The sequence below is a fragment of the Fukomys damarensis genome, unplaced genomic scaffold (genome assembly GCF_012274545.1).
Source record: "Fukomys damarensis isolate Sample0158 unplaced genomic scaffold, DMR_v1.0_HiC HiC_scaffold_39, whole genome shotgun sequence".
Classification (NCBI taxonomy): domain Eukaryota; kingdom Metazoa; phylum Chordata; class Mammalia; order Rodentia; family Bathyergidae; genus Fukomys; species Fukomys damarensis.
In genome coordinates, this window is record NW_022900951.1 from 35,459,663 (window position 1) to 35,480,812 (window position 21,150).

The window sequence follows — 21,150 nt, forward strand, 5'->3', positions numbered from 1 at the left end:
CCTCCATCGACTGTGGGACCGCGGCCGCTGCCTGTGCTTGCTGGCCTGCGTTTGCATTCGTGTGTGTCTTCGTTTCTGGTAATTGTCGTCAAGAAGCCGGTGAGACCTCCGCGTACGTCTCAGGGCGCAAAAGTTGAGATGGAGTCGTTTTATGCGCCTGTTTCTTCAGGCGAGCGAATACCAAGTACCTCTCAGTAGTTGGTCGCAGTGCCCTGTTTTAAAGATTTAGAAACTAGGATGTGAGTCACATGTCGAATAAATGGTAGCTTTCGGAGTGGAACCGGGTTCCCTGGCACTGAGCGGAGGAGTGGAAGTCGGCTCCCTTGTGGCCTCTCGTTGTGTCACGTGACTGCACTTCTCTCCTTAAAAGAGGGCCTCGTCTTAGTTTGCTTGGGTTTTTTCTTTTAAATAGTGATCAAGCCTAAATCCGTTGCCCCGCAGCACACAGGTAATAAGTAGTAAAGCTGGACTGAAATCGAGGGTGAGCCTTTCTCGTACTTCGCCTCGCAAACGTGGTCGCTGCTTACGGTGGGTGAGGGTGTGGGAATGATGGGAGCTGCGGCTGGGGGTGCAGACTGTAGGGAACACGAGGCCAGGTTGAGAACAACTTGGAGGAATGGGTGCTCCTGTCCCCAGCTGTCAGTTTAAAACCAGTGGGAGGCCTTTTCTGTGCTGAGGGAGGGGAATTAATTTTCCTCTAGGTGTAGACCGGGGTGGGTCCTGAAATCTGTAGTTCTCCATCCCTGGAAGTGCCCACTGTGTTTTGTATTCGTGACGATTGATGTCTATTTATTTCCGTGTGACTGGAGTTTTAGGGTTCTTTCTTTCCTTCCTGTTGCTGGCTATGGAATGGTCCATTCTGATCTAGCAAGATACCTTGGAATTTTTTATTTTAATTCGGTTTTTAAAATTTTAAAACTTCCCTTTAATGATGTGCTTTAACAGAACATCTGTTGACATTCCATGCTTTAATGATATTTTAATGACATTATTTTGATTCAGTGAAGTTTAGGTTTGGGGTTGAGATAAAATCATTCTCTGTACAGAATGTGAACATGCTTTCCTTACTAGAATGATCTGCTTCGTACGGACCAGAAACCTGAGCTTCTGCATTGTTGAGTCTTGTCAGATGAGGTTAAATGCTTGTTTTCCACAATGACTAAGTGTGATTTAATGGAAACCATCTTTAAGACCTCTGACTTCTCTATTTAAAGCAGTGTTACTGAACTAGAGAGAGGAGTAGAGAACCAGAGTTATGTATACTATATCTTAGGAGTATTGCGGGGGGCGGGGACCAAGTATTAGCTTGGAGAGGAAAGGCCAAGCGTGAACACATGGAATGTGAAGAGCTCCCTGAGGCGCAGGAGGACAAATGTAGGACCAGTTTTTTAATTGATTGATTCCATTCGCCATTCATAGAAGATCATAATACATTCTGGTGGCATTCTCAAAGAGTACATTTGGGCTGAGGGAAATTTCCCACTGGGAGTTGTCTCACGGGGCAAATATGTGAAAGGTTGGTGTGGGAAGAAAAGGCATTTTATTTTAGACTGAACAGCACGGGGGAGTGCACGGGGACAAGAGTGCAAAGGAACAACTCATTTGTTGGGGCCAGAATAGATAGGGATTAAGTTGGAGAGATCCCAGAAATAGAATGCCTGAGGTTTTAGGATTTGATTTGCCTGGAAGGCTCTGGGTGGTGAGTGAAGGGAAACACAAGGGTGACCAAGCGGATCTGTATTTTGGTGAGGTGAAATTGGGATCAGAGAGTGGTGTGACCGCCCAAAAGCTGCCAGCCCTAGCAAACCTAGTGAGGGACCTGGGGGAAAGAGGCCCGGGAGATAAGAACAGAATTCAGTTGGTTCATGACCTGTAGTGCTGTGGAAAGATTTAAAGACTGTGGAGCAGCTGGAGAGAGAAGGTGGCATCATCCACGGAGACAGAGAAGTCAGCAAAAGTGTATGGAAAGATGGTGACTCCAGTTTCAAAGCTGTCGAGTTTGAAGGGCTGCTGGGACTTAGGAGAAAATGGTGGCAAATCATTGAGTATATAGGTCTAAGGCTCAGGGGACATCTAAGGCTGGAAATAAAAATCCGGGAGCCATCAGTGTGATTTTGATATTTGCAGCAGGATTCTTCCTCTAAAGGTACACAGGACTGGTAGCTTGTGGAGACTGGTAGGGCCACAGGAGTATTTTCTTTTCTTTTTGTGCTCTTTATTTATTTATTTATGGCTTTTTGAGACAAAGACTCACTATGTAGTTCAGGCTGACCTTGAACTCACTATGCAGCGCTCCTGCCTCAGCCTCCCAAGTGAATGCAGGTTCCTAAAAGGCTGAACACAGGATTACTATAGGCTGGAGGGAGGCATCCCTGTCTTTGTGGGAGTGGGGAGATGCAGGTCAGGGCTTGTGTGATGGGGCTTGTGCGATATGTTCCTGATGGCATGAGGGGAGGAAGCCGTGTCTGTGAAGCCAGGGCAAGGTTCTTTGGTGGGACTGAGTGGAGGTGTGCAAGCATAGAAAGATGCAAGTTAGGAAGCCCATTTCAGTTCAGTACAAAGAAAAACTTCTCAGAGAAGTAGTTTGTTGGGACAGTGGACCTGACTTCCAACAGTGTTTATAAAGTGAGGTGGTGTCCCTCATCCCTGGTAGCATTCAAATAGAGGACAGGCAGCTTTCTACCAGCTGTCCCAGAGAGGGGACGCCTGCAGTACAATGAGCAGAAGTGTGTACAAAGTGACATTCCTCCGTACAGGCGCCCATGACAAAGGTCCCCCTAAAGCGTCAGGCTCTGGAAGGAGCCACATGGGTGCATGGGCATTGACCAACTGCACAGGTGTGGCAGAGTTACACATTGTAGCTTTGCTGGACAGGTGAGCAGTAGGGCCACATCTGAAACAAAAGCATCCTCAGCTCAAAGTGGAGTTCCTTAAAAAGTGTGTGTTTTCCTTTGAGTTTGTGATACCAGTGCCTTAGTGAACCAAGCCCCCTGTCAGTTACACACACCCATTCCAGCATAATTTTATTGTCTGCCTCTACTAAATCTCTTTGGAAATTCTTGCTCTGGTGGCTGTGCTGAATTGAAACTCATAACTTGTCACGTTGTATCAGCACCATCCTAAGGCCTTTTATTTACTGTCAATACTGCAACACCAAAACATTTACTGTTGCTTCCAACTTTATTCCGGTGGCCTGTACGGTACTTTCTTAGGTCACGGGAATGACACTGATACTTTACCACAGTCTCATTTTCCCATACCAGGTATGGGCAAGCTTTGTTTTGGACTTGGAGCTAGTCTTTTCATAGGAACCCAGAGTTTCCAGCATCTACTCGTCCCTGGGTAAGCCAGACATCACTGGGTTAATAATACCAGTGGGCGAAGAAAGCCCAGAAATGCCCCTGGTTTCTGATTCTTGCCAAATTGTTACATGTTCCTGTTAAGGCATCTAGATCATTAACAAAATACTGTTTCATAGTTGCATCTTTGTTCCAGCAGAATATACAGACTTAAATTCTAAGAGTGATACTTTGAAAATAATTTATTGTAAGGCTGGGAGTGTAGCTCAGTGATCGTGTGTGTGTGTGTGTGTGTGTGTGTGTGTGTGTGTGTGTCTTGATGTATTTTGTTTTGGTTTTTTTGAGACAGTGTCTCACTATGTAGCCCATGCTGGCTTGGAACTCATGGCAGTTATCCTGCCTTAGCCTCCAGAGTGCTAGGATTACAGGCATGTGCCACCACTCCTGGCTCATTTTTATTCTTCACTTTTAAATCCCAGACATCATACTCTGAGTTAATACGCAATTCCCAACCCCCCATTTATTGATGTTTAGCATTCAGCATTTTGTCCAGTCATAATTTAGTATGCTAAAACAGTGGAGAATGGGGAAATGTAAAAGACTTGAGAAGCTAATAATTCATTTACTAATAATCTGTTTTCTTCTTAGGTGTTTTAGGGAATGAGTTTAGTATATTAAGATCACCAGGGTCCGTTGTCTTCCGAAATGGAAATTGGCCTATACCAGGAGAGCGAGTCCCAGATGTGGCTGCACTGTCCATGGGCTTCTCTGTGAAAGAAGTATGTGTATTTTTTTAATAAAATGTTTGGAGCTACTTCTGCTTTTTGTTCTGGTTTAGTTTGGTGTTTTGGGGGGGTGTTTTTTTGTTTGTTTGTTTGTTTTTTGAGAAGGTCTTGCTGTGTACTTCAGGCTGGCCTTGAATAATTCAGTTTTTAGTCCAGGCTGGCCTCAAATTTACAGCAAGCCTCCTGCCTCAGCCTTTTGAGTATTGGGGTTATAGGCATGCAACACTTCACCTGGCTAAAAATGTATTTGTTAATTTCTGATAAGAGCCCAAGAAAGCAACAAACAAACATGGGTATATCTGCTACAGATTACAAAAGTTAAAAAGCCAATTTGTAGTTGGGGAGATTTTAGATAACTGCTTCAAGCTTAGCTTCTGAAACTACATCATTATAATTAACTATGTAATTATTTATATTCAAATTCTTTGTATATAAAAGAACGCATTTGTCCTAGGGCTGGGGATTTAGCTCAGTGGTTCTGCCACCTGCCTCACAGGCACAAGGGCCCAAGTTTGATCCCCAGTACCCCCCGCCAAAAGTATTTTTCTTATTTTGTTTTTAAAACATTTTAGTAAATATACATATATATGTGTATATATAGGCATACTGCTATTAATTGGATATATCATTTTTTTCATGCAGGTGATAGATTTGCTGCGAGTGATAAAATGTCTGCATCCTGTCCTTGGTTAGGAAAATAATAATGCGATCAGTGTGGTGGGTCACTGGCAGCCTCTGACCTCGGTTTCTTAGAATACAGCTGTAACCTGTTATAACCAGTTGCTTGCGTGATTGTAGCAGAAGGGCCTAGACCCAGTCAGTCCAGGAGATCTGAAGCTCAGGGCTTAGAAGGGAGGGGGTGCAGCTTGCTTTGTCTTGCTGTCTTTATCTCCTTCCACTTTATAAATGTGGTGCCTTTGATATGGTCTTTGGAGCTCACGGGTCACTAAATAACTTCCTTTCTAGCCCCTCCGTGCCCCTATGCTCTGCGTGGGAACTGTTTGGCTTCTGGGCCTACAGGTGGAGCCCTGAGCTCTTCCGTGTCTCTTTGGGCAACAGGGTGAACACGACTGGTCCTTTACATTTAGGGTTGAATTTGTACCTAGTTCTTTAGAACCTTCTTTTTTTTTCTGTTTGATTTCATTTTTTGCAGAGCAGGGGAAGGAATCCTGGGTCTTACACAGCTAGGCAAGTGCTATATGCCTTAAATTTGACTACAAATGGCTGTAAAAATAACCTTGAGAAATAACTGTAAGTAAAGTAATACACATTAACTTTCGGTAGGAATTTTATTTATCAGGTGCTAAGTCTAAAGGAAGTGTTTTAATGAAAGTGTTCTGTATCGTGTGAAAGATGAAAGGGATGCCAACGCATGAGGACAAAAAAGGATGGAGGGGAGAAAATGCCCATGGCTGTATGGAGAAGAGGATATTCTGTAACCTGGAATTTCAAAAGGGCCTGTGTTCTGTTTACTTCCTCTCTTTTTTCCATAACACTTTTGAGATGACTATTAGGTTTTGTTTCAAATGCGTAGAATTTTAAGAAAATGAAGAAGGTAAAAGTCAGTGTCATCAAGGAGATTGCAGCTACTGCCCTAAGTATAAGGTTTCTGTGAGTTTTCCTGGCCATTGTCATCCCGGAGCCCCTGGAGTCTGCTTCTGAGGTGTTACTGGGGAGTTGGTTTCCTAATTGAGCCCCATTCTTTGCTTTCCAACATTAGGACTTCTCTTTCTTCTTTTTACCATTAGGACCTTTCTTGGCCAGGACTCGCAGTGGGTAACTTATTCCATCGGCCCAGGGCCACCGTCATGGTGCTGGTGAAGGGAGTTGACAAGCTGGCTCTCCCTCCAGGCAGTGTCGTCTCGTATCCTTTAGAGAATGTGAGTATTTATTTTAAAAAATAAAGATCTACTTTTTTTTTTTGTAATGTTGGGGATTGAACCCAGGGCCTGATGCATGGCAGCTGAGTTACGCACCCAACCCAAAGGGATGCACTTTCAATTTTCTCTTTTCAGCTGACATTATGAATTGCATTCTAAACAAACTTCTAGTGTCTTCTTTTGGAAGCACGCTTTCCTTTTTAAAAATGACATACTAGTTGTAAATTTATTCAACTTAGCCATCTCTGTGGATGAGAGTACCTTCTAAGACAAGCATAGAGAAATTACCCCAGTCAGACGAGTTGGTGGTTCAAAAAAGAAAGTCACTAGAAGCAGCTGAGGATGCATCTGCTGACATTTCCGTGGGTGCTGTCTCGTTTGCCTCCTGTTAGCATTTTCCCTCTGAAGCCGGAGGCTGCTTGCTCGCTCATTCCTCCTCAGGCTTTCAGGCAGAATGGGAAAGGCCTAACCAGCACTGCAAGCTTATAGAAGTGGTGGGTGAGATGCCATGAAAGCATTTTTGTGAGCTTAACTCCAAGGGAAAGCAAGAGTGGGGTGTGCACACAGGTGCCGGACATGACTGGAAACACAGGGGCCACTGGGTGAGCAGAAGCTGTTTCAGTAGCTCGGGTACTGTGAGTGGCGCTGCAGTGAACAGGGATGGATGCCCTTGGGCACACTGACTTCAGTTCTCTGGAGGTATACCCAGAAGTGAGATTGCCGGATCATGCTGTAGCGATGTAATGCACAAAATGATGACTGTACTAAATAATGCACTTTGTATTTTTAAATTGCTAAACAAAGATTTAAAATGTTTTTACTGCAAAAAGTAAGTATGTGAGGTGAGGACAGGCTTGTTAATAATGAGTATGATATCATTCCGTAATGTAAACATATTTTAGATACCCCATAAATATATACAACTGTCAACTGTCAATTAAAAATAAGGATTTGGAAATGCTAAAAACAGACAAAATATCTGACACCTGAGATTGAAAGCATATTGAACACCCAGTCTGCTAAAGCCAAATCAACACCTACAGAGAGTGAAATTGAAGAATCATCAAGGAAATGGAAAATCTTAAAAGCTGTCAGAGAAAAGACATTGCCATTACCAAGGAATGAGAAGAGAACGCTAGCAGATTTCTCGTCGTTGCCATTGCAGATCAAGAAAGGAAAAGCGGTGATTGTGTTGTATAAGTCTAGGCTGTGAATGTTAATGATAGTCATAACATGAACCACTACTGACCAGGGAGCGCTCTAAGGTACCTGCTGGAGGGTGGAGGACAACAGCAGTACCTGAGCCTGAAACAGCAAGATTAGTCCTAGAAGCCTCTTAGTGATGGTGGTTACAACAATGGGAAACAAAGTATTTCAAAGCGAATGCCTTAGAGGATTGGGAGGTGAGGGGAAAGACAAGCATTTTTCAGGAAGTTTTAAAGAACTGTTTTTCTCCTTAAGCCATATGTATGTTTGTGTGAGTGCATGCCATATATATTGGGAATTTATTTTAGAAAGTCAACAAGAAAGATAGCTAGAATAGATGTACTTCTAAATAATTAATGGGTCAAACAGTAAATTATTTTGCAAATTTCCTTTTGTAACATCCCCAGCCCCTTTTTAATATATTTATTTTGAGACAGTCTCAGTAGGTTACCCAGGCTGGGTTTGAACTCATGATCTTTCTGCCTCAGCTTTCTAGAGTGCTGGGATTACAGGCATGAGCCACCATATCTGGCTCCAAATTATTTAGAACTGAATAACAATAAATGTATCTTGTATTTTAAAAATTATGCCAGCACTCTAGAGGCTGAGGCAGGAGCAATTGCTGCAAATGTGAGGCCAGCCTGGACTACATTGTGAGACCCTGTCTCCCCGCCCCCCCAAAAAAACAATGGGGTGCAGCTGAAGTGGTAAGAAAAGGGAAATTTATTTCCTTAAATGGATGTTAAAACAGTTTTGGTTGTCCATGATTGGATATTAATAACCTGAAGAAATTGGGAGAATTCCAGAGTAAATGTAAGTAAAATGGAAGGAGGGAAACAGTGAAGATCAAAAGGCGGATTATTTTCACCAAAAGTATTTCGATAGTTTATTACATGATCTCTGTGGAAATCACTGTAGATTTCCTTTGATCTTCAGCTCTCCTGACCTGAGTGCCATTTCACCAGGTGAAATGTAGTCAGGGGTTTGTGTGCCTTGCTGGGGATTCCTTCCAAAGCTGGAGGGGGCTGACGTGACATGGGAGGAGGCTGGTGCCAGTGTACGTCCGCAAGGCTGAGCACTCTTCCCCAGGGTTATTCATTCCAAGAGAATTTGGGGAAGAGTTAATATGTACCTCGACGAAGAAAAGATTGATTTCATTTCACAGAATCATAAAATAAATAAGCTTAATGTTGATGCCGGGATTACATCAGTGAGATTTATATAATCACATTGATTTCTGCCTGTACCACATCAGTATTAATTTGCCACCTATAAACATCAACCTTTAAGTAGTAAAGGGAAGAAATCACTAGGAAAATAAATCACTTTAAAAATCCCCATTAAAACAACATACTGCACACCTTGCTTTAATACAGTAACATGGGAAACAAAAATAACTTCTGAGGAGAAGATTACAGTCATTTTTTAAAAATAATGTGGAATAAAAGAAATGTGTGGAAGGGAGCAGCCAGAATTTTGGTTACCCCTGAGGGCGGAGGGAGGTGTTTCTGCGTACTGGTGATCTGTGTCTTTATCTGCGTGGGTTACATAAGTGCACCCATTTGTAAGACACTCGCTGAGCTGCTCCCCAAAGATTTATGCACTATATTGTATGTTATACTGTAAGAAAAATGCAAGTAAGAAAGTAGATCTTAACCACAATTGATGCTATTTCAGTCTAATAATATCATCATGTGTTCCTAAGATGTGCAGTTCTTGGAGTATACTTTACACCTCATCTAAGAGTCTGGTCTATCAGAAGATGAACCCTAAATCTTACTAGATATTTTTAAAAATTTGCAATGAAAACTGAGGTCTGTTTCTCTTTCACTACCTCAAACTCCTCTAAAGATTTTCTTAAATACTGTACAGTACTTTATAGTGGAATCCATGTTCCTTGTGGTGTGTTTAATCAATATTGAAACCAAATGTCTTACTGCTTAAAATACATGAATGACCACCAGAAAATGGCTTATGCAAAATCTTGTCCTATCTTTCATGTGTGGGAGTTATTTCCCTTTTAGGCACATTGGGAGATACAGGCTCAGCCCACTAGGAGGCTGTTTCATCTTCCAGATTCTCAAAAGGGTTCTGCGTTTGGAAATGATTTAGGTCTTCTACATTAACATTTAAAATGCTGGTGCCTTTGTTTTGTCTCTTCTTTCTTCTCACTTTGGTTCAGGAAATAATTATGGTCTTCCTCTTAAATTTCAGGCAGTTCCTTTTAGTCTCGACAGCGTTGCAAATTCCATTCACTCCTTATTTTCTGAAGAAACTCCTGTAGTTTTGCAGTTGGCTCCCAGTGAGGAAGTAAGTGATAAAAAAGTTATTAGGATGCTTTAAAATTTTAAGTTTTCACAGTTTAATGAAAATTTAAAACTAATTTTATGAAAAATGCTATAGACCTCTGTGTATCGAATGAATTGGTTAGACTATGAGGAACTTACAATTTTGGATTTTTCTTGCAGAGAGTGTATATGGTGGGGAAGGCAAATTCAGTTTTTGAAGATCTTTCAGTCACATTACGGCAGCTGCATAATCGCCTGTTTCAAGAAAACTCCGTTCTCAATTCACTTCCCCTCAATTCTCTGAGTAGGAACAATGAAGTGAGTAGTGCAGTTGTTGAAAGCATATCATTCTTTTTTTCCAGTACTGGGGAGTGAATCCAGGGCCTTCACACTGAGCTACATCCCAGCCCTTTTTTTAATTTTAATTTAATTTTATTTTATTTTTTTGGTCCTGAGGATTGAACTCAGGACCTTGTGCTTGCAAGGCAGGTGGTGGCACCAGTGAACTAAATCCCCAGCCCATTTTAATTTATTTGTTTATTTATTTATTTTTTGGTACTGGGGGTCAACTCAGGACTTTTCGCTTGCCAGGCAGGCACTGTGCTACTGAGCTAAATCCCCAGCCCTGTTTGTTTGTTTTTGAAACAAGGTCTTACTATGCAGTTCAGGCTGGCCCCAAACTCACAGTGATCCTCCTGCCTCAGCCTCTCGAGTGCTGGGATTACAGTCTTGTGCCACCATGCAGAGGCCTTTTTATTTTTTGAGATAAGGTCTTGCTAAGTTGTCCAAAGCAGGCTCAAACTTGGAATCCTCCTGCCTCAGCTACCCAAAGTATTGGGATTACAGACTTGCGACACCACTCCTGGCTATGAGTATCAATAGTTTCCCTTTCCTTATGCTACTTGAAGTTTTAGAAATTTTGAAATCTTAGAAAAAATTGCACAGATTTACTGCTGGAGTAGGTGATTCTTTCCATCGGTACAATTTTCTTAATAACCTCATGAATAAACTTAGCCTCAGTACATTCCAGCACAGGGTTGCTTTCTACTAATCCGAATAGGGCAGAAACCACAGCCTGGCCTTGGCTGGTGGAGCCATGCACACCTGGTAACATGGGAGCCATCATTCACAGCTGTGATGCTGCTACCCTGTGGCCACAGTTTGCTTTCATTCCGGACACTGGTGGAAAGAGCCACTTCTGCCTCCGAGGTCTTGGCTTCACCATCTGCTTGTGCACCCTGGGAACCACAGGGCCTGCCGCTTCACTGGATGACCGAGGCCACCATTCTCCATTCCCCAAAATGGCGAGTGTTTAAGGGCAGTGAGCAACTGGCCCACTGGCAGGGTCGCATTGCCCTGTGCTGGGATGCCCCTTCCCCTGAGGGAAAGTCACAGTTTGGATGCTTCGTGGCATGGCTTGGTCAGAAAAGTACAGTTACCGAGAAGTAGTCACTGCGCTAGGGGATGGACAGCACCTTTTTGTTAGAAAACAGTGTTTTATGTTCTTTCTTGGGGGGAGGGGTTGGAGAGTCCCCTGAGCTGCACCCCCCGCCCTATATATGCATTTTTAATGGAAGTGATCAATACTTGTAATACCGTCCTTTACTTGATAAATGGCAAATATAGATTTTGATACATATTTAAAACAATGCTCACTCGTTTGGCTCTCTGAAGGTTGACCTCCTCTTCCTTTCTGAACTGCAAGTGCTCCATGACATTTCAAGTTTGGTAAGTAGGCTGCTAACATTTTTCAGTTCCCTTTCAGTTGCTAGAAAACACTTGAATGATAGTGGGCCAATTGAAGTTTGTTTCTTTGGGTTTTTGTTTCTGTTTTTGTTTTTATTTTCAGTACCAGGGATCAAACTCAGGACCTTGTGTTTGTGAGGTAGGCGCAGCACCACTGAGCTACATCCCCGGCCTGAAGTTTACTTACATATGCCCTAGATTCATGATGCCATGGACGATGAGAAATTAGAGGTGTTGCTGGGAATTTTGAACTCGTGTCATATTGACATCAAATTATTTTGCATTTCTACTTTTAGGTGAGACAGTATATCCTCCAAGAACATAGGCCTGGGAGTAAGAACACCCTGGCTATAGTTCTAACTTGGCCATTGATTTCTTGTCAGACAGTAAGACTTAATTCCTACATCTACAGCTTTGGGTCGAAAATAGACATAACAGTTTAAACTAATAATACTGGCGGCCAAGTCAAGGAGGGAATAAATCTGTCTGAGCAGTGTGTTTTTGGGGTGTGTGTGTGTGTGTGTGTGTGTGAATGCTTTTTTAAAGAAATCATCCTTTTGGCTGAAATGGAAACTCTTACCTGTTTTCTAGTTTCTGAAGTTATTTCCTAAATGTTTACAGCAGGTATTGATTCAGGGATGTTGAAGTTTAGTTCTAGGGTCCTTAGGCAGTGGTCTGGGAGGAGGGCGCGTGGGAGGTACACACTAGTGGCTCCTGAATTCTGACCAAACTGGACCAACCATCTGCTTTTTCATGCCCTGCCCCATAACTGAGTTTTTAAAACTAAGCAATTTTGTGAAGTTTTTATGTAATATTTAAAGAGTTCTGTTAACTCTGCCCCATAATGAGGTTTATCAGAAACTCCCATTAAACCCATATCTCTGTTATTCTGTGGCACACTAGCCTGGTTCCATGATACCTAAAATAAGTGGTGGTGAATCTGTGGCACGTGTGCCATGCCTGGATGTTTGTTATCATTGAAGCTCTGAAAGGTTCGCCATTTCTTCCCTAGATTATTTAGGCATGAAACTTCAACTGGCTGGGCTGGATATCTTACCTCATCCATTGCCTCTGTTTGTTTTCCTAAGTTGTCTCGTCACAAGCATCTGGCCAAGGACCATTCTCCTGATTTATATTCTCTGGAGCTGGCAGGTTTAGATGAAATTGGGAAACGTTATGGGGAAGACTCCGAACAATTCAGAGATGCTTCTAGGATCCTCGTTGATGCTTTGCAAAAGGTAAATGCAGATGTGATACGGAGGTGGGAGTGTGACTATTTCACTTATTTTTAGCCTTTTAATGGAAAATTGGTTTTTTGAATTACTGTTGACTGAATTGATTGATTTTTGAGGTTTGTGGTGTCGGGGATGGAACTCATGTATGCTAGGCAAGTACACTGCCATCGAGCTGCACCCCAGCCCAGTTGAAGTCTTACTTAATTTCTTTGAGGGTCTTCTGATTATAATAGCCAACGATAGTCAGATCACGGTCACAGACTGGAATATCTCTTTATAGTACTAGTAGGGCCAGCATCAGGAGATGACTTTATCAGTCATCTATATAACTATATAACTATAGGATAATACATTTTAAAATTCTGATAAAATACATATATAACATAAAACCACTTCTTTTTTTTAAGCAAAACATTGATTGTTACATTTTAGATACACCTAATGCTAACATTCATCATAGGAAATTTGTACCTGTACATGGTATATCTTGCTGCTTTTTTCCCATTTCCCTCCCCTTCCTTGGATCCCTCTTCCCCTCCTTATTTACAAAAGCTTTGTTTCCATTTTTTCTTTCTATTCTTTCCTTTCTTTCCCCTTGCCCCCTTCCCTGTTCCCCTTCTCATTTGAACATTTTCCTCCTCATTTCCCAATATCTGTATACATTTTAGTCCTTATTTCCACTTTCGGTTTCTCACACCAGAAACACCATTTCTTTTTAAGTTTATTGAGACAAGGTCTCACCATGTGGCCCAGGCTGGCCTTAACCCTTCAGTCCACCTGCTGGGACTACAGGCTTGAGAGACCATGCCTGGTCATTTCAGCTATTTTATCTGTACAATTCAGTGGTATTAAGGAGATTTACATGTTGTTTAGCTACCAGTAGCATCCACCTCTAGAACTTTTGCATCTTCCCCAACTGAAACTGTACTTACTCACTGAACACCGTGAGACAAGGAGAGGTTGTAACCCAGCAACACAGTAGCAGACACATAGTGGATGTATAGTCAGGGCCAGTTCTCTTCTGCTCTGGAGTCTTTCCGCTCTAACTCTTCAGGGAGGCTTCATATGTAAATCTCTGTAAATGTGAAGAGCTACAGGCCACTTAGGAAGGTGTCTTCATTTCCCTTTCCTGTTTCCCTTCCCCTAATTTATATACCAACAAGTTCAGTCTCTTAAGTCATTTGTTTTCTCAAATAATTTTATTTTGAACACTTGAAAAATATATTAAAACTTAACACTTTTTGGAATATTTTAACATAATCAAAACCTTTAAGATTTGCTTATCTTAGGGCGTAGTGTATACCACAAGCCAGCAGGTAGGTGCATGTTGTTATAGCTACACAGAAGCTTTCCAAATAATGTAAATAAGGATGTGTTTGACTCACCACAAAAAGTGACATGAGAGGTAATGCATATGGTAATTAGCTGGACTGAGCCATTCCATCAGGCATACATATTTTAAAACAATACATTGCACACAATAAATACCCATATCCTGGGTTCTACATCTGTGGAATCAACCAACTGAAGAATGAAAATATTTGGGGAAAAAAACTACATCTTTACTAAACACGAATAGCCTTTTTTCCTGTCACTGTCCCCTGAATAATACAGTATAACAATGTTTACATTGTATTAAGTGCCATAAGTAATCTAAAGATTATTTGAAGTATATAGGAGGACTGCCTAGATACAACACCAATATTGCACCATTTCATAGAAGGGACTTGAGCACCTACAGATTTTGTTATCTCTGGGGGTTCTGGAACCAATCCCCATGGCTACTAAGGGACAAATATATGCAATTTATGCAGTGAAGACCCAAATGAAAATAGGTATTTGGAATTCCTCATACTAACAAGTCACTTCAGTTTGCAGATGACATGTACAATATTTATGGTGGAAATGCAGTGGTGGAATTAGTGACTGTCAAATCGTTTGACACATCTCTTGTGAGGAAGACAAGGACTATCCTAGAGACAAAACCGGAGGTGAGTACATTTTTAGGTCCTGCTTTATAACTGAAATCAACTTATTTTTTTAAAAATAAATAGGGCCGGGGATTGTAGCTCAGTGGTTCCGCTGCCTGCCTCACAAGCGCAAGGACCCAAGTTCGATCCCCGGTACCAAAAAAATAATAATAATAAATTAATTAATTAATTAAATCCTGTATCGCCTATAGGTATCTTATTCACACAGGTAGTGATCCTTCCTGTGTTACTGAGTTCTTTAGGGCTGGCATCAGATGACACAAAAATTTGAGCTCGGGATAAAAGTCAATGAGAGCACGTTAGAGAACTCAAATATTGGCACACACGAGGAGACGGCCGAGGCCCCTGTGTGGGAGCCGTTGTGGCTCTTCAGGCTCTGGACTCTGCTTTCTTAGGAAGTATATTATCTTTGCGACACAGTCCCTCAATTTCTGGGTTCCTCTACATAGACCTCTGTGTATACCAACAATTTTTTCGTATGGATCTTGCTTTGATTTTAATCATTTAGAATCAGAGGCAAGGATGCTGGCCATGGCAAAGTGGGTCTGTGTATATAACCCTATGCGTATATACACATAGTCAGCAGACTTGGGTGCTCATGGAGATGAGTGGTGTAGACACTGTATAACGCCTCATGTCCAAGAGCGCCACCTACAGTTGGCCTCATGGCTTGCTGCAGTCAGATGCTCAGTCACTCCTGTGCCCACCGCCTTGCTCATTGTTACTGATGCAGAATGGGACTTGGAAGGTCAGAGCTTATGGCTGTTTAAGATGGTCCAGAGCTGACTGGCCTGCAAGTGTTTCCTTCCACACTGAAATGGGTGTGGGGACCTCTGTCTAAGATGGCATGGCAGCTCCCCCCGCATTTCCACTATGCAGCATCAACAGTGTTGGATAAATAATAAACACTCAGCTCAGCTCTCAAGAGAGGGAAATTCTTAAAGATAACAAAGAGGAACCTGTAGTAAGCAGGCCACCGTAAGGACGTTTGCCAGTAGGGGCACCAAGAGGCCTTTGGCTAAGTGTGGAAGACTGGAACTGACCTCTCTATAAAGCTGGGGTCCTGGGGAGAGTAGAAGACAAGTTTGCCCACCACCAGAGGCAGCTTGGGCTCTGGGTGGTAGGCGTATGTGTTGGGAATGGAGCTGTCTCCCTGGGAATTCTTAACCATGGGGCTCGAATCCATATTATCTACAAATTCCAGGATGCCTCTGAATAAGAAATTAACATAAAACTGGGTCCCAGACAGGTCCCTGTGGCACCTCACAGGAGGCAAGACACACCCTCAGTGCGCGTCCCCACTAGTCTCCCAAATGTGGACGCAAAACGCGGTGAAACATGGGCGGAGCTAACCCAGAGCGAGCGCAGGTTACCCCAACAGCAGGCAGCCAGACTAGACCCCCAAGGACTCTGGATGGAAGCATACGAGGATGTGCCACGAAGTAACCATTTAAACTGATTAAAGCAATGAGAGTCAAACCAGAGAGTACAACTGTTATTTAAGGACAGATTTGAATTTAATGGGAAGACTGTTAAGTATTAGATTCTTTCAACATTGGCAAGTTAGGCCTGCTAATTGTTTTCACATGAAATGACTCCAGGGAGAAACTTGAAGGCTTCAAGGAGGTCCCAGTTGTTTGGGGATTTTATTTAACAAATTAGCTTGTCTTCTCTGAGGTGTGTTAGTTTGAGTTCATGAACCAGCTGCTTTACTGGATAGCCCGAGTTTATGAGGAAGTACTTTCTCAAATTATTGTATGTGTAGTGAGGGGCAAGAATTGGGTGATGTCAGTGAATTTTCTTTACCTCAAGGTAGTGAATGAACACTACCTCTAAAAATTTAGTACTTAAATGTTTGGCCATTGCATTCAAATCTTTCTTTAAATAAAAGTTCTGCTTCCTGGTTTGACTCCCATTTTTTTAATCAGTTTAGGTCATGATTTAATAATGGCTTATCCCCTAATACAAGTGTCAAATGGTCTGTGGAGAACATTCCAGTCCCTGGCGCCCTGTCCGTCCCCAGCAACCTTCGTCTCCTCATCCACTCTCCACCCCTCTCTCTCGGCTGGTGCCCACCCATGCCAGAGCAGAAAGAGGCCTTCATGGGAGGGTTCCTTCCAGGGTGATGGAAATGCAGTTATGACTGTGCAACTCTATAAATATATGAAAATTCATTGGAATGTATGCTTAAAGTGGGTACACAAAGGAACCTGTTTACCAAAATAAAGAAAGTGAGGCCTTCAAGGGTGTGGAGACCTGTGCCTGTGCCCCGTTGCTCCTTGCTGGTGAATGCACATGTCTCTCTATCCATCTTCTCCTTGGAAATCACTATCTTTTGTTAGTTTAAGGGAAGAATTAGGAGTTGTAGGAATTGTGTGCCAGGTGCTGGCACTGTAGGGATGGAACAAATTCGGTCACATTCTCTTCTCCATCTTCCCTTTCAGACACTCAGTCTGTGTGCAGTGCTCCCAACTTTCTGCCGGCCCTTCCCAAACCTGCTGTCTTTCCTGGGTTCTTGTTTTGAGGGCAGCGAGGACTGGCCAACAGAACACAGCCATGGGGAACAGGGACACATGGGTGTGATTTATTAGAACAAAAAGGAAAGCTCTGGCCTGTTGGGAGTTTTAGTTAGAAGAAGGACCCCGTAGACTTTGAAGTCTAGGCAGTGGTGGCAAACCTGTGGCATGCATGCTGCAGCCAGCTGTTTGTTATATTGAGGCTTGAAAAGGTTCACTGTCACTGGTCTAGGGACATTTAGGCAGACTGACGAGAAAGGTGTAGGGAACACAGGTAAGCAGTTGCTGTTGTTGCAGCTGTCAGACTTTGGGTGTCGGGAAATCAGGCTGTATTATTTCTTTGTTTTTTGCATTTCAGCCCTTTGAGGCTTTTTCCAGTGCACTCAGGGACTTGTCCTTTGTCCCCTGCACTCTCATTTCCTGAGGCTTATCTTTAGCTCCTCTAGGTCCTGGCCTTTTGTTTACTCAGTTTGTTTACTCAAGCCCTTTTACTCCTGTTTGCCTTTCCCTCTGGCTCCTGGTTTCACTACATGGTCATCAAAGTAATATTTTTTAGAGAAAAACCTGATTATGTCACCCAGTTTCTGCATGAAACTTCCCAGGGGGCTTCCTGTTGCTCACACGCTCAGGTCTAGATGGCTCCATTGCCCTCCTGCTGCCACTAGTCTCCTGATGTTTTCCTACCATTTTTACTTAATTGCAGTGCTGGGGATGGGACCCAGGGCCTCGCAAATGCTTTACCCCTGAGCGAGTGCTCTACCACAAAGCCGCACCTCTAGCCTTGTCATGCTTTTTATATTCTCCAGCCAGAATGAATGAAGTCTCCCAGACATTGCCCTTGACCAGGCCTGGAATCAAACACCACTTCAAGATTGAAGTTGTGCTTCATTTGTTTCCCTCTTTAAATGAAAAAACGAAGATCATACATACATACATATGTATGTATGTAACATTTAATTAAAGAATAAAAGTAGTATTAACACTATAGTTCTGTTCCTCAGAAGTCTCCCTCTTCTCCCTTGCCCCTCCCCTGCCCAGAGGTCATTGCAGTCCTGATCCTGCCTTTTCTTAGCAGTGCTGGGGATGGAACTCAGGGCCACAAGGGGGTTAGGCTAGTGCTCTGCCACCGAGCTACGTCCCCAGCCCAGTCTCCGGAATTTCATGTCAACCATTTCCTTCCTTTACAGTCTGACTGCATATGGATTTTCTCCTTAAACAGTGTTGTTCGGTTTTGTCTGTATTTGAATCATGTACAGATGGAGTCACCACATACATTTTTCTGCCTTCTCTGTTCAGTCTTATTTTAAGAGGCCTTGGGCTGACGCACATAGCTGCTGTGGGTAGTCACATTGCTGTGTGTTCCAGTGTCCCATTGTACGGACATGCCCATGACCCATTCTGCTGGCGTTCTCATAATGTCTCTTGGTCCGTTTGTACGCATTTTCCCTAAGGTGTTCACCTGCTGGATCACAGGTCTTTACAGTTTTCAACGATGCTTGCCTTTGCCCCTTCCTGGGTCCTCCTAGCACGGTTAGTTCTTGCGCCACTTAGAAATAAATGTTAAGACTGAATTGTAGCCACTAAACTGGGATGATTTTTTTTTTCTTTTTCACTGGGATAAATTTTTATCTTAAAATTCTTCCCTCTAGGTTTACTTTTTCCTTCTCTTCTATCTTGTAGAACACTGCAAGTCCCTTTAACCTTGCATACAAGTATAATTTTGAGTACGCAGTGGTTTTCAACATGATACTTTGGATAATGATTGCATTGGCCTTGGCTGTGATTATCACCTCTTACAACATTTGGAATATGGATCCTGGCTACGATAGCATCATTTACAGGATGACAAACCAGAAGATTCGCATGGACTGAGCTTTCCTCATGCCAGACTTAGACAAGGGGTTTGGACATGAACTGTTATTAAAATATACCTTTTAGTGTAGTTTAAAATAGTACACTTTTATCGCTTCTCGGCCTTTTGGCTAAGATCAAGTATAAAATAGTACACTTTAAAAAAAAAACAGCAACTTTTGTTCTGTATTTTGTGTGTACTTGTGATTTTTTTAGAGTATTGATATGAATCAAAATATGTGATATAGACTCATAATATGCTTGAGTATTATGATATAGCTATTTAATAACATGATTTCATTCCATTTAGTAAATTTGGAAAGATGCACTGAAAGAAATGTAAAACAGAGTAGCGTGTGTTATCTATGTTGGAAAAAATGCACTGAACTTATTAGAGAAACTTACAAATGCTTGCTTGTATAGAACAAATGAAAATCCTATTTGGGCTGTTACATACTATGAATTATTTGTAAATGTATTAATTATGTAAATATCTCTGAAATGAGAGACATTTTCTTAGTGCAGCCCTAAAATACTAGATGTGCTTAAACAGTCACTTAGTTTTGAACTGTGTCTGATTGACAGTGTGGCTATTTTTAACTTCTGCTTCAAGTTTGGTGATTCGTGTGTCTAGTACGGACATTAAAAATGCTACAGTGATTCTAAGAAGAGACTGACTCCATGGCATGTAGATGCTCGTAATTAGATATGAAAAACAAGTCTTAGGGGGACATCTCAAGGCATGAATCTAAAATATTTTTACTTCAGTAACTTTTCCCCCTGTGAAGTTACTGTGGTCTGTGGTACAACTTTATTCTGTAAAATATTAGGTGGAAGTGGATGATTTGTACTTTTCTCGTGGAAGTGGACCAATGTCTATAAAGAGTCACAAATAAAATTAATGATTACAAATGTGTGTCATTTCAATACTAAATCTATACTGTAAAAACTTAACGGGCTTTCATTTCATCAGAATTGGCAATTTTATTATGCAAAATGATTCCTGCTATTTTTTACATTTGTTTATTCTCACTGCCTCCTGAGATTTGGTACCAATATAAGGGAGGCATTTTAATTACCAATTCTTGTTACTAAATTTAGGCTGAAATTTTTAATAAAAAATAAAAACTGGGAAAAATTATTTTTAAAAGCAATAAAAAGATAACTAATTGGTTAGAATATGAAAGAGTTTTTAAGGTAAAAGTTTAAGATTACCATTTGATTTCCAAAAGACAGAATTTAAATTTCCTGTTTATGTGGCAAAATCATTTTATGAGCAATGCAGCCCTTCCCCTAGGAACCCTCCTCAGGTTTACTATTGGCCGTTTCTGCTGCTTCTTTGGAAACATCATGAGATCATTTCTAAGTGACACTGAGTTTGACAGGTATGAGAAGAAGCAGTCTAGTGTTTTCTACCACTTACTGTCATAAGGTGGTTTTCACAATCACATGTCCAAACTCCATATACCAGAGGAAATATGTTTTTGTCTCACTCCAGTACAAATAATAGTGATACTCAACTTCATAGGGAAGAAAGTTGACCTTGTTCTACAATCACCCAAGTGTCCCCAATCCCAACTCTGCCAGATTTATGGGAAGAGGGTTTTTCAGCTGCCTAGCCCCACAACAGTTCCCACCGTGACCCCCACGGACTCTGGCAGGGCCTACGTATAGGAGCAGGACTCTCATGGTGCAGGATAGTTAGAATCCATTTTTCTTTCAGAAGTAGCTTATATAAACATTTCCATAGATGTTAGGTTGTTATGATTGAATATGAAGTACACCAATGCCTTTGTAACTTAAAACTGATGAGACTAAGTTCTAGGAGAAGAGAAAAAAATTACATGACAGCACTAATCTTTATAGGCCAAATGGCATCAGCACCCTTCTATCTATGTTAGACAGAAAGCAATTAATTAAAATAAATGTTCTGCCAAGATTATTATACCTGTTGCTGATGATTTGCTCTTAAATTAAGTCTAATTTGTTCAGGAACATAAATCACCATGTCGAGATTTGTGTGAGGCAGGAAAGGCAGACTTATGGCAGACTGGCTGAGAATGGAAGAGAAAACCCATCACTTTCCATCAAATTGGTAGACTATTCTAGGTACATAAAACAGCTGAGATTAGTAGATACTGCTTATGGCTTAATTGTATAGAAATACAGAACTGATTTTTATTTTCATAGGCTGTTTCTTTCGAAGAAGTGATAATCCATTTTCATTAATACCAAGCCATATGGAAGACAGAAGCCTCATTTTTATATTGATTGATTAATTGAGACAAGGTCTTACTATGTTGGCCAGGATGGCGCCTGGCAAGCATAAACTTCCTTTTTTTTTTTTTTTTTT

At 41.8% G+C, this 21,150-nt stretch overlaps 1 protein-coding gene across 1 annotated transcript; it reads left to right on the forward strand.

Moving 5' to 3' along the window:
* Positions 1-3,931: 3,931 nt before the first annotated feature.
* Atp6ap2 (ATPase H+ transporting accessory protein 2) lies at positions 3,932-19,705 on the forward strand (the record flags this gene model as incomplete). Its single annotated transcript, XM_033760472.1, has 8 exons — positions 3,932-4,078; positions 5,833-5,964; positions 9,385-9,480; positions 9,639-9,776; positions 11,133-11,186; positions 12,293-12,442; positions 14,311-14,430; positions 18,627-19,705. Coding segments are annotated over 8 exons (1,029 nt in total), but the record flags the coding sequence as incomplete, so codon positions are not given.
* Positions 19,706-21,150: the final 1,445 nt, after the last annotated feature.